The sequence below is a fragment of the Teleopsis dalmanni genome, chromosome 1 (assembly GCF_002237135.1).
Source record: "Teleopsis dalmanni isolate 2A chromosome 1, ASM223713v2, whole genome shotgun sequence".
Classification (NCBI taxonomy): domain Eukaryota; kingdom Metazoa; phylum Arthropoda; class Insecta; order Diptera; family Diopsidae; genus Teleopsis; species Teleopsis dalmanni.
This window is the reverse complement of record NC_051846.1, coordinates 64,230,655-64,247,097: the sequence shown is the minus strand read 5'-3', so window position 1 is coordinate 64,247,097 and position 16,443 is coordinate 64,230,655. Positions and strand designations below refer to the sequence as shown.

Below are 16,443 nucleotides of genomic sequence, written 5' to 3'. Positions count from 1 at the left end.
TCTTTAATTTGTTTTTTGTTGTACCAACATATACTTGGTTGTATATGTTGGATCCGTCACCTTTACATTTAATTTGATAAACCACATTGTGTTTATCCAAAGTATCTATTTTAGATTTGGTGTTAGAAAACAGCATTTTCATCGTGTTTTGTGTCTCGTATGTAATTTTATATTTTTATTTGTCATATCTTATGGATGTTGTAATTGGAGAGTTTTAGGACATATACCATACTTTTATAAATTTGGGTATTCTGGTTTACTTTTTGATTTCTTTTTCCTTTCAAGATTTGATGAATTATTGGGTTAGGGAAATCATTTTGTTTAAAACCCTTTTGATGTTGTTTCTTACCTCCTCGTAAAAAATTGTATCACTTAACTCTAATTCTTTTATAGCCATATTTTTGGCAGTGTTTCTTATTACATGGTGGGGATGTTTTGAATTTGAGTTTATAATTCGTCCAGAGACTGTTGGTTTTTAATACCAGTATAATGACAACATTATACGATTATTGTATTGTAATAAATGGATATCCAAATATGGTAACTGGATATGCTTTTCTGCTTCTATGGTGAATTTGATACTTTTGTGAAAGTCATTGAAAATTTTTAAAGTGTCATTGATGCTATCTGTTCTTACAAGAAAAGAATTAACAAAATTATTTTTAATAAGCAATAGGCTTTAGTAAGCAAAGCTTTTAGTTTCTATACTTTATGTTTGACTTTTTGTTTAAAACGGAACTGAATAAGGTATTATAGGGTTACTCAATCCCAATAGAACTTTTGGTCGCAATACTTTATGCATCACATAAATTACATTTTTATATATTATTCTTATTATTCATTATTCTTGTATATGTTTATATGTATGTATATTTAATTAATTTGTTTTTTATTATCCCAGCTACGACTTGTGAAAATTAATATAGATTTTGTTACTAACATGGATGTAAACAATTTTAAATATCATTTATGTATGAATGAGGTAAGTTAAACCATTTGCATATTTGAAATTTTATTATATTGAAAATATATTAATTTTATTTTATTTAAATAATTTTTAATTAAATTATTTCTGTTTTACCACACATTTTCATTTTAAAAGTTACTTCCTCATATGGACCGTTTCTACATATACAGAAAGTTTCAAGAACAAGGGTATTCTTTACTAGCAGTACGTGTGATTACCAGTTCTTTCACAAATAAACCGCTCCATTGTTATATACAGTTTAAATCGACTGAAGCAGCGCTCGAATGTCTCTATGCTCTCGATGATAAGCCAATACCAGGTGAGGGCCCTGATATTAGTTTCTGCTTAGATGTGGCAAATGAATTGGTTAAAGATACTCGTCCTTATTATGGTGTTTGGCTTGGTAATCTTAGCGGAGATACGACAAATATTGATATAAAGAAAGCATTCGCTGCCAATAATATTAATGTGAAGCGTGCATTTGTCATTAGAGATCGATTGAGCAATTCGAGAGGCTACGCGTTTGTGCAGTTTTATACTGAATGGGAGCAAAAAAATTCCATATTCAAAATGAATAACTACATAGGTTTGGGTGGATCTATACCGCTCTTGGTCCGTGATTCTACCGGTCCAAAATTCAAAAAATTTAAACCCCCGCAAAAGAGCTCTTTTGTAATTAGAATTTTTAATTTAAACTTACATCAATATGAAAGGGAAATAAATGAGTTTTTCAAACAAAATTTACCCTCCTTTCGATTTATAACTCGTCCACGGTATGCAGATAAAACACCCAAAAACTACAATATCGTAGTGTTTGGAGATGAAGTCGATTGTATAAGAGCGGTAGAAATGCTTAATGGAAAACAATTTTTTGGTTCCAGCTATTTGATAGCCGTAATTCCAACCGTAAACTCGAACGATATACACCAAAGTGTGTCAGACGATGAAAATGATCAATACAAAGATAAAACTATTTTAAATTGGAAACAATATAATGCTGTTTCCTTTAAAGCAAAAGAATTAAATAACCATACAGATAAAGTTGATAAAGATAAAGTTGATGTTACCAATGCTAGTGATCTCATTAAAAATACAATATTAAAAGCTGAAGGTAATTTAAGTTTAAAATTTAATAGCTTAAACTAAAACTTTTTTTATACTCAACAGAAATTAATGATTCTGGAGATGCAGTAAACAGCGGACCCGGAACCGCTAGCAGCCTCATTGAAAGAATTTCAAATGCTTTCAAAAGTATATTTAATGTATTTTTTTAAATACTATACAATTTGAAAAACAAGACTAATATATTCACCTAAAATTTAATATAAATATATAAGTTTTTATAATTATATTCTTCAAGATTCTAAAAAATAATCAAAAAAGCAACATCGTACAATTATATTTCAAATTTAAAATATATTATAGTATATTAAATATATTAGATCTGTTATCTATGCAAAAAGCATAGATAGATCTTTAAGGATAAGTAAAATTTTACTTAGACCACTTTTGATTTTAAGATTGATGATTAATTTTAAGATAGTCTGTTACTAAGTAAACTGTATCGTTTGACAATATATTTTAAATTCAAGGACGATGGCTTCTAACTTCTTCTTGACAACTTTATGTTCCACTCTTCAAAGTCATTAAATTAATCTTTTCGTATTACAACATAATCATTTTTCCACAACGTGTTTTTGACGCAATTTAAGTATAATATTTAAAATCTTTTATATATTTTGTTTTCAATGTGCATCAATCAATTCAAACCCAGTACTCCTGAATGACAGTTCAAAGAGTTTCCACAAAGAATTACATCTGGTCCGAAATATGTTCAATGGATGGTATTTATTGTATTGTTTTTAAACTTAAATTCAGTCTCAACAAAAATTATGTGAAAAAGGGAAACATTATTAGATACACTGGAGAACAGCTATTATAGTTAATAATATTAATAAAAATATTTTAGCATAAATTATGTCACTTTAAATATGCGAAACCATAGAGAATGCTAAATGTATCGCACATTCTGTAAATAAATGAAGGTTAATCCCAGAAAAAATATTTATAATTATAATCCAATACATATTACATATAAAACACGACATAAAACGCGTTTAATTGATTAAATCATTAAAAAAAGAACAAAGAGAACAATCGACTACAGCTCAAATATTTTTTACTTACGAGCATACTTATGCAATACGCAAATAGAACCATCTCTTCTCATTCCATATGTCTAACTTTTTCTACCTGTCGTAATTTCATTAACTTCTATTACTGCATAGATAACATCAGTGACGTTGACTATAAGCAAGACATTTCTTGCTTCCATACGGTTCTTCGTGGTCGCCTAACAGCAAAGTTCTCAACAGTTCTTCATCTGTATTTCTCCAATTAAATTCACGGCATGCCAAATTTGAAACACGCACCCAACTCTAAATCTTACATATTTATGCCTTCATACTATTGATATCGTAAAATTTTTTCAACTGAATACAGATTAGATTCAAAACTTTCATCCATTTCAACATCCTGACTGACTCCACGCTTGTTTTGTACTTCACGTTATTTCCACCACTGGATCCCGTTTTGCAGTGTCTTGTCTAGACTATCCTAGCCCATTGTAATAGTTTTCTTAAACTTTACAAGTGGCCATAGGTGGCAATAATAAAAAGCAAGTGCAGACATAAGAAATTTTGACAAGAAAAACTAGAACCAAGACTGGAAAAATAGAAATATGAAAGAGATGGCAACAAAAATGTAGAGGAGTCAATATCAAACGTATGTTATACCACAGTCCCACTATATATGTCAATTAAAATCAGTACGTTTGCTTAAGAGAATACAAAGTTAGAAGAATATTTTTTCGCACCTTATCGCTACTTTTATACCATATAAGAATTAATTTTAAACGCATAATCATAATAAATGATTTACATAATTTATTATAAAATGTTAGGATTTTTCTTTGTTAAATACTAAAATTATTGTACATATTTAATCTTTTTTTGCTTAAATTAAAAAGTGAATTTTTGTTATAATATTATTAATTGGCTTTTTAATAATATATTTTGTATTATTGTAAGTTATCTAAGCTTCTTGTTAATAATTATTATAAAACGCCGATATTTTTATTAAATACAATATTAAAACAAAATTTCCTTGATTTTGACCTCAAATATTAAACTTAGTTATTATTAATTATTATTATAAATATTAAGTTGTTTTCATAAAATTATTTAATATATATATATAAATAAAAATATTACATTCACATATTTTATTATACTCTAATAAAATTTGAGGCCATATATGCATAAATATATATTTATTTCATTTTGTTTTTATTTGTTAAAAAAATTCTAGTGTATTTAGTTTATATGAAACTCAAAATTAAATCATTTTTATGTTCATAATTAATTCAAAATTAATATAAATGAAATAAAAACAACTATTATATATGTGTTTATAGAAATAATAATTATATTAATATCTAAAGCATTTATCACTGCATAATTTACAAATAAGTTTTTTATAAATAAAAATTATTATAGTTTCATTAATAATTGTGTGTTATTTCTTTTTAAAAAGTTACATACGATTGTCCATTCTATTTTACGCAAATTTTGTTCATCTTAATTTACATAATAAATAAAATTATAAATATTTATTTAGTTAAAATAATTTTACTAAACTTAGTATAGTTACTTTAAAGAAAAAGACTTGTATTAGTTAATAATTATATAAACAATCTTAAAAATGTATCAACAATTTAAAATACAATTTTAATTTCTTAAAAACACAATTATTTTGATTTCATCGATTAAACCTTTTTTTTGTCTCAAGACAACGACAATACAAAGTAACAAAACATATATATAATTAATTATTTTATTTATTATTTTAGCTTAAATAATAAATTGAGATTATTTGTTTTTTCTTTGCGTATTCATATACTAATCCTATCTAAAATTTTGCATAATTTTCGTTAAAACTAATCAATTTCAATCTATCAATTTTTTTTATTGCTTTTTCAACACATAACATACATACTTTTCTATTTCTTATAAATAATTTACTTATTAACATTTTAAAATCATAAAAAATATAAAAGTTAAACAAATTAAATTCAAAAATACAATTAAGTTATTTTTTGATTGTTTGCTTTTATTATTGTTCTGCATTATCTATTAGTTTTATTCATTTTATTTACGATCTATGGACTTTACTTCTAACAACTGCGGATAATTCTCAACAATATTCAGCAGAATTGTATCGATGTAGTGCTTGAGACGTGTGTTTTCATCTTCTTTTTCTTGGTAAGCTTGTTGTAACTAAAATAAAAAAGAAAATAAATTATTATACATTGTATATACCAATATAACTTATTTAAAAATAAATGCGGATCCGGATATTAGAAATCACAAAATATATATTTATTTATATAATAAAAATATAGATAAGATATAACACCTAAAACTTCCATGCAAAAAGAAGTTGAAGTAAGTAAATATGTTATAAACCATATTGTACAATATACACAAAGAGCTTATATGTTATATATAGAAATCTATATAAAATATATAACAGATAATATAATTTTTAAAATTTCACTACATACATTTCTTTTTTATTCTTAATTTATATAAAATTAGTTATATTTTTTAATTGGAACGAATTCATTCAGTGAAACTTTTGGATAATTATTATCTGTAATTTCAATATTCTTTTTCTCTTATTCTCCCATATATTGAAAGCTTATTACTCGTTACAGTGCGCCATTTCTTCAAACTTGCTTTATATCTTTTCTTCGTTCATCGTTTTCTACAGTAAAGGTCTTAATTGATGCACACATCGAATATAAATTTAAGGAACTAATTTACTAAACAAAAAATTTTGTAGATTTATTGTAATTGTTGATTTCATCATATAACATCCTTAGTTATCCCTACGGGAGAGAGCTTAGAATATTCTCGAGATATAGTATACATGTAACAAGAGGCAAATTAAATCTAGTAAATACCACCGGAAACCGTTTGGAGTAGAAATGGTGTAGTAAGTGATTTCAATTGTGACACCCGACCATAGATGTAAATCTAGTACCATGAGGATCAGGGACCACACCCTAAGCTGTACTTGCCAATAGAGGTTACAAAACGGGGTAACGGGAGTATCGTAGTGTTTAGGGTTTAAACCCAAAATTATGCAGGTAGAATGACTATATACATTATTTTTATTCGATGTGTTGCAATTTTTATCCAGATACTTAGAGCCAAAGCACGGCAGAAGTATTAGAAGATTTCAAGAACAGTCGAGTCTACATCTCGCAGGCACTTGTCAATCTCTAGGATTAAGTGCCATTCAACGTTATCCAATGGGATTTTACAAGCAGGTCCCAACGGGTGACCACAACAACAGAGGTGTAAGAAAGGTCTCGCTTTTTTCCAAGAAATGAAACTATATCCAAAGGTACCGACGGAATTCCTTAGATGAGATAATGTTTTGGTCGTAATATGATTCCACATTTACTGACTAGTAGGATAAAATTTCTCATAGTAAATTATATTATTAGAGTGACATCTTCATATCGTGTTGCGACTAACTTTTAGTCGCAAGCATATAATATCAATTATATGTATTAATAAAACTATATTAGCAAAAGACAGAACTTTGCCTAGTACCTAATACATATTCAGCTTTATATATATATAATATGTGTTATTTAGTTCAGTTTTTCCCCGTAATTTTTTGTTATCATACAGACTTTTTACCGAAAAAAGAAAATGAACTTTAATATTTCCCATTTTTTTTTTATTTGGCAAGGTTTAGAATATTTCTCTGAAGCATTTTTTTCACCGATATAGATATACCTGTTTCGCATATTTATGGTGTCAGGTATGGTGTCCCGTATTAGTTGAAGTAACCTTTTGCTGGTATGCTGAATAAAGCACTTTGACAATAGTTCATTTAATATTCTTTGTAATGATTTATAATGAAGTGCCAACATCAATTCAATGTTCAAGCCTTGAATCGTTACAGTTTTATTCATCTACGTGGCAGCTCCACATAATCTGGTCTCATAGTCGTTGTGATTTTAAATGATCATTAAACTTTTTGTATATAATTTAATATTTCTCTGTCATCATTAGCTTAATTTGGAAGATTTTTGGACATAAGGATATTTTAAAAGATTTTATTGACAGTAACTAGGTGTATTCATTTACGAAAGACAACTGATATTCCTGTTTTTAATCTGATGAACTGCAACTATATTAATAGCCGTCGTAATTTTACGTGTGATTTTACTGTTTATATTTCCTTAAATGATTTAAAGTTAACTTTACTAATATTGGTCTGTTTAATCTCATCAATATAAAATAAAGATAATTAGTTGAATATTATTAAAAAAAAATTTTTAAATACCATAAATCTCTAATATGATTTATTAGATTATCTAATGTAATTTTAATTAAAATCATTCATATTCATATTTAATATTTATATTATTTATATCAATATCTAAATTTATGTTTATATTTATATTCATTAAATTTGATTTTAACGTCAATATGACAGAAGTGAGCTACAACAATGACTTTGGGTCAGTTAATTAAGGAGCGCTGAATCTGTGCTTCAAATTTAGCAGGGCACGAATTCGATTTCTGGTGTTTGCAGTCTCAAAAAAAAAAAATTTACGAATAATTAAATACAATAACTATTTTAAAGATCAGTGATGATGGTATATGGCAGTACTTGAAACAGCTGTATAATCAGTCAAAAATTCAATTAATTAAAGTAATATAAAAATAATTCTTGTAGCTCACTATTTTCGAAACTTCTCTATTTATATTTATATTAATTATTTATATTTATGTTTATATATATATGTTTATATTTAAATTAATTATTTATATTTATATTTACATTTTTATTATTTTACATATTTATATTTACATTTAAATTATAACCTAATAGGTTAAATTATAACCTTTTTGAGGAATTCTATTTTAATTTTTATCAAATATTAAGATTATATACATTATATATTTAATTTTTATCAAATATAAATGTTAAAAAACATTGATGCAATGATGTGTATGTGCAATGTGTCAATAACATAAATTAATGAGAAGCATGAGGCATAAGTGTAGATGAAAACATATATTTTTCAAAGCAAAGTACATTGTGACCGAAAAGTTTCCGGTCATAAATAAATAAAACGCAAAATTCTTAATCTTCATCAATATTTATTTTATCTCCTTCAAAATATGCTCCATTAGAAGCGATACAAAATGCCAACGTTTCTTCAATCATCAAAACATTTTTTATAGGCGCTTTCCGGTATGGCTTTGAGTTCCCTCTGCGAATTCTGTTTTACGTCTTCTATGGATTCAAAACGCGTTCCTCTGAGTGGTAATTTGAGGTTGGGAAACAGGAAAAAGTCACACGGTGCAAGATCAGGTGAATACGGTGGCTGTTCGATGGTATTTATTGAATGTTTGGCCTTAAAATCGTTGATAATGTTGAACAAATTGAGGTGAATCGGAACAAGCCGGGCGTTGACACGTCGCATACACAAATTGTCCACCAAAATCAAACGAGCCATCTCACGACCGATGCCTAGCTCTCGTGCTATCTCTCTAACACTCACATGAGGATTTTTGAACACGATTTCCTTTGCCTTTTCAATGTTTTCGTCGGTGGTAGAGGTCGAAGGTCGTCCAGAACGCGGCATGTCTTCGACGGTCGTACGACAGTCCTGAAAGGCTTTGTACCACTCATAAACTTGAGTTTTCGATAAAACTGATTCCCCATAAGCCTTTTGTAGCATTCGCAACGATTCTGCACACGAAATTTCGTTCGAAACACAAAATTTGATGCAAACTCTTTGTTCAATATTTTTTTCCATTGTTTTTTTCGCAACGCACTACTGAGGTGAACTGGTTTCAACAGCTGCCGTAAACGAACTGTCTGACAGATCGCGCTCATTTTTGGCATAGTAATTGTCCTTAATTGCTGCCAAACTACATAAACTTAAAATATCGAAAAATATACAGCGCGCGAATTTTAAATGAGAACCTCCGAAAACCTTTCGGTCACAATGTATAATTTCATTTTTACTTAAAAACTATTAAGCAATAAATATAATGTAAAAATATACATTTAACTTAATTTTATTTGTGCATTTACAATAATAAAATAAAATCATACAAGAAAGCCATTAAAGACCCTATACCGTGTTTAATAAACCAAAAAACCAAGAGTTAATTGCATATTCGTCAGGATACTCATTGACCAAGCCGAAAGGATAAGGTAAGGTAATTTGCAATATATTTTATAAATAATTATTAATTATTGTTATTTTTACAACAGCAACAAATATTGTAAAATTTACCTGGCTTAATGATGCTAAAGTAGCTGAATCCACAGAATCCTGTAACATATAAACGCAGCGCGAAGAATAGAAAATACAAAAGAATAAAATATTACAAATATTGTTTAATAACTAAATATATTATATATATATTTTTTTATATATAATATACTCTATAAAAGAGAACTATATACTGCGATAATATAAATTAGGTAAGTAAGTATGTTTTTAAGATTAGAAAGCAAAAAGCAAATTTTAAGATAAACCAGAACATCCACGAGTGCAATTTTGTTCGCATTTTATTGAAATTTTATCGCTTAATTATAAAAGTCATATGTACTCTGAAGCCCCGCTTAAATAATGGTGAACACAAAACAGTGACACAATGTGGGTGCTTTATATGGTATGAAATAGCTTACCACTTTTGAATGTAAGTTTGTGTGGTAGATATATAGTAAGGTAGATAAGATTAAATAATTAAAATTTATTTATTATACACACCTGTGCTTGTGACATTTCCTCCAGCTCTTGTGCTAAGCTGTTTAAGGTGCCATTTAATAAGTGACGACCTTCCTCTACACCACGTGTCAGCACAGCAGCTTGCAATTCTTCATTCTGTTCTTCTAAGCCTAGTAAATTTTTTTTAAAAGTAGTTTGGTTTTAAATCTTTTTAACAAAAATTTTTTTTGGTATTTTATAGCTTACTTTTATTTTTTTGTCGCATCTCTTCTAATTCTTGATGCAATTCTTCCAGTCTTATAGTTTCCGGTGACGTTGTTGGCATTGCAGGTCCTGTTTCGGAACGCAATCTCTCAAGTTCTTTGCTTAACTCAAGCATCAGGTCTTCAGACGCTTTTTTGTCTTCCTCATATTTGCGTTCCTTTTGCTTAGCCTCATCGAGATCTTGTTGGAGCATTGTAATTTGATCTCGTGACAATTCCAATTTCTCCTCGGTGCGATGTAAATCATTTGCTTGCTTATCGCAAAGCATTCGCAGCCTTTGTGCTTCATCGCGTAATGCATTTGCTTCAATTTCAATTCTTTTGATTTTAATTTGGCAATTCTCATTTTGCAATTCTGCCTCACGTTCGACACGAGCGAGTAATTCGCGGTGTCTTTTCTGTTCCTCTGCAAGACGTTCCTCAGCACGTAAATCCGACTGTTAATAAAACAAATAAAATATTACTTAAAATTATATTACTGACAACAATAATATTTATAAGTAAGTAAAATGAATAAAAAATAATATCTACATTTTTTCGAAGAAAGGAAAAGTCGTCTACCTAACTTTCATCTTTTCCTTTGAGTTACAGTAAAATTGCCACCTAAAATCTAAATAAATAATAAAGCAGATGGATGATTTACAGTTTCCTGTTTTTCATACTGCATATCAAAAGCATATGAATGACTTATCATAAAAGATATTTTATATATCATATATTTACATACTTTTTTATATTTGTATTTTCTACATTATATTAAAATGCTAAATTTGAGAATTAAACTGCATTTTTTAAGAATACAAAATTGAGCGAGTTTAGGGGTTTGTTTTACTTGGGGAAAGGTTTTGGTTTAATGGAAATCAGAATAAATCCCTCTCAATGTGTAAAATTTTCCGGCAATCAGTTAGGCGTTCTTAAGTTGTAAGAAGAAGCAGAAGAAATGTAAATTGTTTGTTTGATTATTTATACAAATTAGTATAAACCATAACCTCTAGTCTATTTTATGAATGAATCTGTTAGTTACGCACTGCTTATACATTATGTATCATTAGTGTTTAAAAGTAACTTGAAATCTATAATTTAATAAATTAACTGATCACACACAGAATCTTTAATATTATGTTTCCACTGGCTTCGTTAGACCAGTCAACTTACTTGAGATTGCCTAAATTATTTGAATCTCTATTCTGTACCAATCAGAATTATCAGTATAAATTGTTAACATTATTTTATAAACTTAATCCATGATCTGAAGTCGACATACGACATAAATAACCACAACTCTCTTCAAAGCTTCACTGTAAGTTTCTAAGTCAAAAAGCTGAGGCTGAAAGCGATTATAGAACATGGTATCTAAGACACCATCTCCTAAGTTATCAACTCAGACGGGAGGCAGATTATGTACGACTGTTCAGTTTTAAGGTATATTAAAAGGAAAATACTAGATCGGAGTCCCTATCGTTGTCTAATACTATTAAACTCTCAATAAGAGACATACTGACAATCGAATCGATGTCTTCTCTTAGCTTAGGGGGTCAGCTAAAATCACTACAGACGACCAGGGATCGTGGTACTTTCTATTCTAATTCAGAACCTTACATGTTTATTGGTTATTCAAACGAAGCGAAAGCCTGTCGGCTATGGTCACCTACAAAACAATATATAACAAGTTTTCACCCAATGACTAATGGTCATTTATAACAAATGAACGACTCAAAAAGCAGCACAAAATGAGATAAAAATGATAAAATGGAAATGGATAGGCCATACATTTAGACAACCCGGAGATTACATAGCGAGACAAACATTGGCATGAAATCCACAAGGTAGCAGAAGAACTGGTGCGTCGGCGAAAAAGTGAAGAATAGTTCGAAAGTAAGCTAGCACGATATATATGGAGAATTATTGAGGCCCTATTCTCTACTAGAAGTGGACAATAGTAGTAGTAGTAGTAGTAATGGTCTTAGAAGGTTATCGATCAATTTATTATAGTCATTTTTCTAAAACCCAAGGTTCTCACTATTTGTAAGTGTAATGAATACTGTTCACTGGTAGAAAATTTTTATAAAGGTATGTTGTTAATATTGTTTTTCGAAATATATTTTCCACAATTCGACAACTAACTTAACTCATTATTTCTAAAATTGATTACTTATACTATCTACTATATTGCATTTCTGTGAATATTTTTCTATGTTAAAGAAAAAGATATACGTTAATCCGCTTTTGTTAGATTACTTTTGTTAGCAACTCACCTCTCTGTATTGCTCCTCGAGCATGTGATAGCGTGCTTGCAACACGGCATATTCTGTTTTGGTACGCGTTGTACGATCTTCTGCAATGTTTTGGGTAGATGCCAAATCTGTCACTTGACGTTGCAGTAATTCCAGCTAAAATAAAAATAAAAAAAATATTTGTGTTAAGTTTTTTTTCATAAATTTATAATTTTTATTATATGTAAGCAGATTACAATAAATACTAACACAATTATGTTTTAAGAAGTTTAGATCTCCAAGCAAATCATCAAATAAAATATTCGCCATGGAGTTCTTAAAATACATTTGTTCACTTTTTACTTATTTTTTTATTCAAACTTGTATTTTTTTTTTAGACAATTATAAAAAACTATATTTTTTTTTCAGTAAATGTAAAGTATTAAAATATAAACAAAATCAACAACAGTTACGTGTTTGTAATTACTTCGTACACACATGGTTATTCCAAATAATTTATCTTTTTTTTTTGTTAATTAATTAGCACTAACGCTAGAAATTCTTTGTTAAACTCAACAAGTTTAATTATGTGAAATGTGCGTCTCGTCTCGACTCAATACTTGCTACTTAACAACTAAATTACTAAAGAGAAAATAAGCTTCATGAAATGCATCTCAGATATTCTATTTGCGAAGTTGCTTTCAATTAGCGGAGGAACACCACAGCAGAAAAAACAGTAAACAGAGAAAATATGTTGGCGTTCAGTTCAAGTACAGCTAAGAGCTCAAGTTCCAGTTTTGTGTTCGTAAAATATTTTTAATATCAGTAAATATAATAATACAAATTTGTAAAGTTTTGTTCTTTAATCTTTTTGTATTTGCTTAGAATTACTCACATTTCAAACTGAATTATCGCACTGCAAGCAGATACGGATGGAGGAAAGGGCACAATACTGGCCATCATGTGAAGTTGATAACATGCAGCAGAAGCAATCATTTTAATAATGTCAAAAATATTAATATATATATATATATTGTGATATATTATATATATATATATAAATATATAAATAAATAAATAAAAATTTAAATAAAATATGTATAAAATATACATAATAAAATATATATAATATATATAATAACGGCGAGTCCTATCCCCAGGACTTTAAATTTGGGTTGTGCACAGGGTTTGGTACCCGTCACGTAAAATCAACCACCAATGAAGGACGCAAGAATGCCTCGGAACTGGAAACCGAATAACGTTGACGACCAATGCAAACGATTAAAGGACTATGATTTACGGATATGCACCTGGAATGTCCGGACCCTCTATAGGGAAGGTGCCTCTATCCAACTGGCGGAAGCCCTCAATAAATGTAAGGCTGACGTCACCGCCATCCAGGAAATGCGATGGATAGGACAAGGCTGCTCTAAAAGAGCAAACTGTGATGTATACTACAGCTGCCATGCAAATCGACGTGAATTTGGATGCGGTTTTGTGGTAAGCAAGAGACTATCAAAATTAGTCCAGCGATTCACACCGGTGAACGAAAGGCTTGCCACACTCCGTATCAAGGCAAAATTTTTTAACATCACGTTAATTTGCGCTCACGCGCCGACAGAAGAAAAGGACGACTTGACCAAAGATACATTCTACGCGAGACTCGAGGAAATTTATGACCGCAGTCCCGCCCACGACGTTAAAATTGTTCTCGGGGATTTTAATGCAAAGGTTGGAAGAGAAGAAGTCTTTTGTCCAACTGTCGGAAAATTTAGCCTCCATGAATCAACCTCCAACAACGGTCTAAGGCTAATTGATTTCGCTGCGGCGCGAAATATGGTAGTATGTAGCACCAGATTCCCACACCGTGATATTCACAAGGCAACGTGGCTATCTCCCGATCAAGCAACACGAAACCAGATTGATCACTTCGTGATTGACGCAAGGCACGCTTCTAGTGTGCTGGACGTACGTTCATTCCGTGGTCCAAATATCGACTCAGATCACTATCTTGTCGCAGCCAAGGTACGCATGCGGCTTAGTACCGCCAACAACGTACGCTCCAATGTTCAGAAAAAACTAGACGTTAATAAGCTGCGATCACGAGAGACAGCCGAAGCCTTCGCCGCTCAGCTCTCTAGCCGATTAAACAACCAACCCTCCCGTTCCGATAATGCCGGTAGACAGTGGGGACATATCTCTCACTCCCTACGCACAACAGCGGAAGATGTCCTTGGTTTCCAACGTCCCCCACGGCGAAACCGATGGTACGACGAAGAGTGTCGCCAAGCTACTGCTGCGAAGAACGCGGCCTATAAAAGGACCCTGCAGTCAGCAGCAACGCGAACCGTGCATGAACAATATCGGGAGATGAGGAAGGTAGAGAGGTGCCTATTCAGACGGAAGAAACGAGATCAAGAAAGGCGCGAGCGAGAGGAAATCGAGGTGTGTAGAAATAGGAATGATGCCCGTAAATTTTATCAAAAAGTCAACCGTCTGACTCAAGGGTTTAAGCCTGGTGCATCAACCTGTAAGGACGAAAATGGTAATCTGGTTACAGATACGCAGAATGTACTGAAAGTATGGAAGGAGCATTTCTCCAAACTACTATCTGGCGATGATAACATCAACTCTGCCATTGAAGAAATGCCCTCTGTATCCCCAATCGAAAATGATGATGTTGAAATTCCACCACCTAGCCATAACGAAGTGCGTGTTGCTATACAGCGACTTAAGAACAACAAAGCGGCAGGCGCAGATGGCCTGCCTGCTGAATTGTTCAAGGCCGGCGGCGATATGCTGATAGGGTGCATGCATCAGCTTATCTGCAGAATATGGTTAGATGAAAGTATGCCCAGCGATTGGAATCTCAGTAGCCTTTGTCCTGTCTTGAAAAAAGGTGACCCGACGATTTGCGCCAACTATCGCGGGATTAGCCTGATACCTGTCGCGTACAAGGTTCTTTCAACTGTACTGTGTGAAAGGTTGAAGCCACATGCCAACTCACTGATTGGACCTTATCAGTGCGGCTTTCGACCTGGTCGCTCCACCATTGATCAGATATTCACACTGCGACAAATCCTGGAAAAAGCCCACGAACATAACATCGACACTCATCACCTTTTTGTCGATTATAAAGCAGCTTTCGATAGCCCCATTAGGGATCACGTTTACGCCGCAATGTCTGAGCTCGGTATCCCTGCAAATTAATTCGACTTTGCAGATTGACGCTGTAGTATACCGTAAGCTCGTCACGGTGGAGATCGAGTCTCCCTCTGGATACCTTCTGATCTACGTGGGTCGATGGTCTTTAGAGCAAAGGTGTAATCCTCGCTTATGGACCTCTTCTTTCGTCATGGAAGAATGTCATGCGCGGGAGGTGTTTCATCTAATGGACAACTATTTCGACAAATGTGTCCAGCTCCTTGCTTACGGCGATGACATTGACATCATTGGGCGTAGCAAGCGTGATGTTACAGCTGCTTTTGCTGCTATCGAAAAGGAATCTGCAAGAATGGGTTTAGCGTTGAATGAGGGAAAAACGAAGTATATGTCGGCTACTGGTAGAAATGTGCGTCGCTCGAACACCGGGCTAGTGGCTGGCGACTATACTTTCGAATCTGTCAAGGATTTCATCTACCTTGGCACCGCCGTAACGAATACAAATGATGTCAGTCTGGAGATCAGATGAAGAATCACCATTGCTAATAGATACTACTATGGGCTCAGTAGGCAATTGGGATGTAGAGCTCTCTCTCGACAAACGAAACTTACCCTCTATAGGTCGCTCATCCTTCCTGTGCTTCTGTATGACGCAGAAGCATGCACGTTATCACAGAATGATGAAGCAGCACTGGGAGTGTTCGAGAGAAAAGTTCTTCGTAAGATCTTTGGTCCTCTACGAGTTGACGACGACTACCGCATTAGAATGAACCACGAGCTGTACGAGCTTTATCACGACATTGATATAATTCAGCGCATTAACATCCAGCGGCTTCGCTGGCATGGTCATGTCGTGAGAATGGATGAAGACGCTCCGGCGAAAAAGGTGTTTGAAGCAGTAGTTGGCGGAAGAAGACGTAGAGGTAGAGCGTGTCTCCGGTGGAGTGATCAAGTTGAGGGAGCATTAACTGGACTTGATATACGAGACTGGAGAAGGCGCGC

General features: G+C 31.8%; 2 protein-coding genes across 6 annotated transcripts in view; one reads left to right on the top strand and one right to left on the bottom strand.

Annotated features, from left to right (window-relative positions):
* Nucleotides 1-1,106: 1,106 nt before the first annotated feature.
* LOC119668715 (tRNA selenocysteine 1-associated protein 1-like) lies at nt 1,107-2,274 on the top strand. The gene is made up of 2 exons (XM_038078318.1): nt 1,107-2,078; nt 2,135-2,274. The coding sequence occupies exons 1-2, from the start codon at nt 1,115-1,117 to the stop codon at nt 2,239-2,241; spliced, it is 1,071 nt and encodes a 356-aa protein (XP_037934246.1). The 5' UTR covers nt 1,107-1,114; the 3' UTR covers nt 2,242-2,274.
* A 2,852-nt stretch (nt 2,275-5,126) lies between these two features.
* LOC119670408 (rab11 family-interacting protein 4B) overlaps nt 5,127-16,443 on the bottom strand; it is a 45,091-nt gene continuing 33,774 nt past the window's right edge. For 2 of the 5 annotated variants that reach the window (XM_038080658.1, XM_038080691.1), the window contains 5 exons: nt 12,322-12,456; nt 10,050-10,503; nt 9,846-9,973; nt 9,366-9,404; nt 5,127-5,304 (listed from right to left, as the gene is read on the bottom strand). In XM_038080658.1, coding sequence (XP_037936586.1) covers nt 5,176-5,304; nt 9,366-9,404; nt 9,846-9,973; nt 10,050-10,503; nt 12,322-12,456 — 885 coding nt within the window. In that variant the 3' untranslated portion in view covers nt 5,127-5,175. Of the gene's footprint in view, nt 5,305-9,365; nt 9,405-9,845; nt 9,974-10,049; nt 10,504-12,321; nt 12,457-12,549; nt 12,637-16,443 lie in introns of those variants that run through there. The other 3 variants (XM_038080675.1, XM_038080684.1, XM_038080667.1) reach the window with 3 other exon arrangements.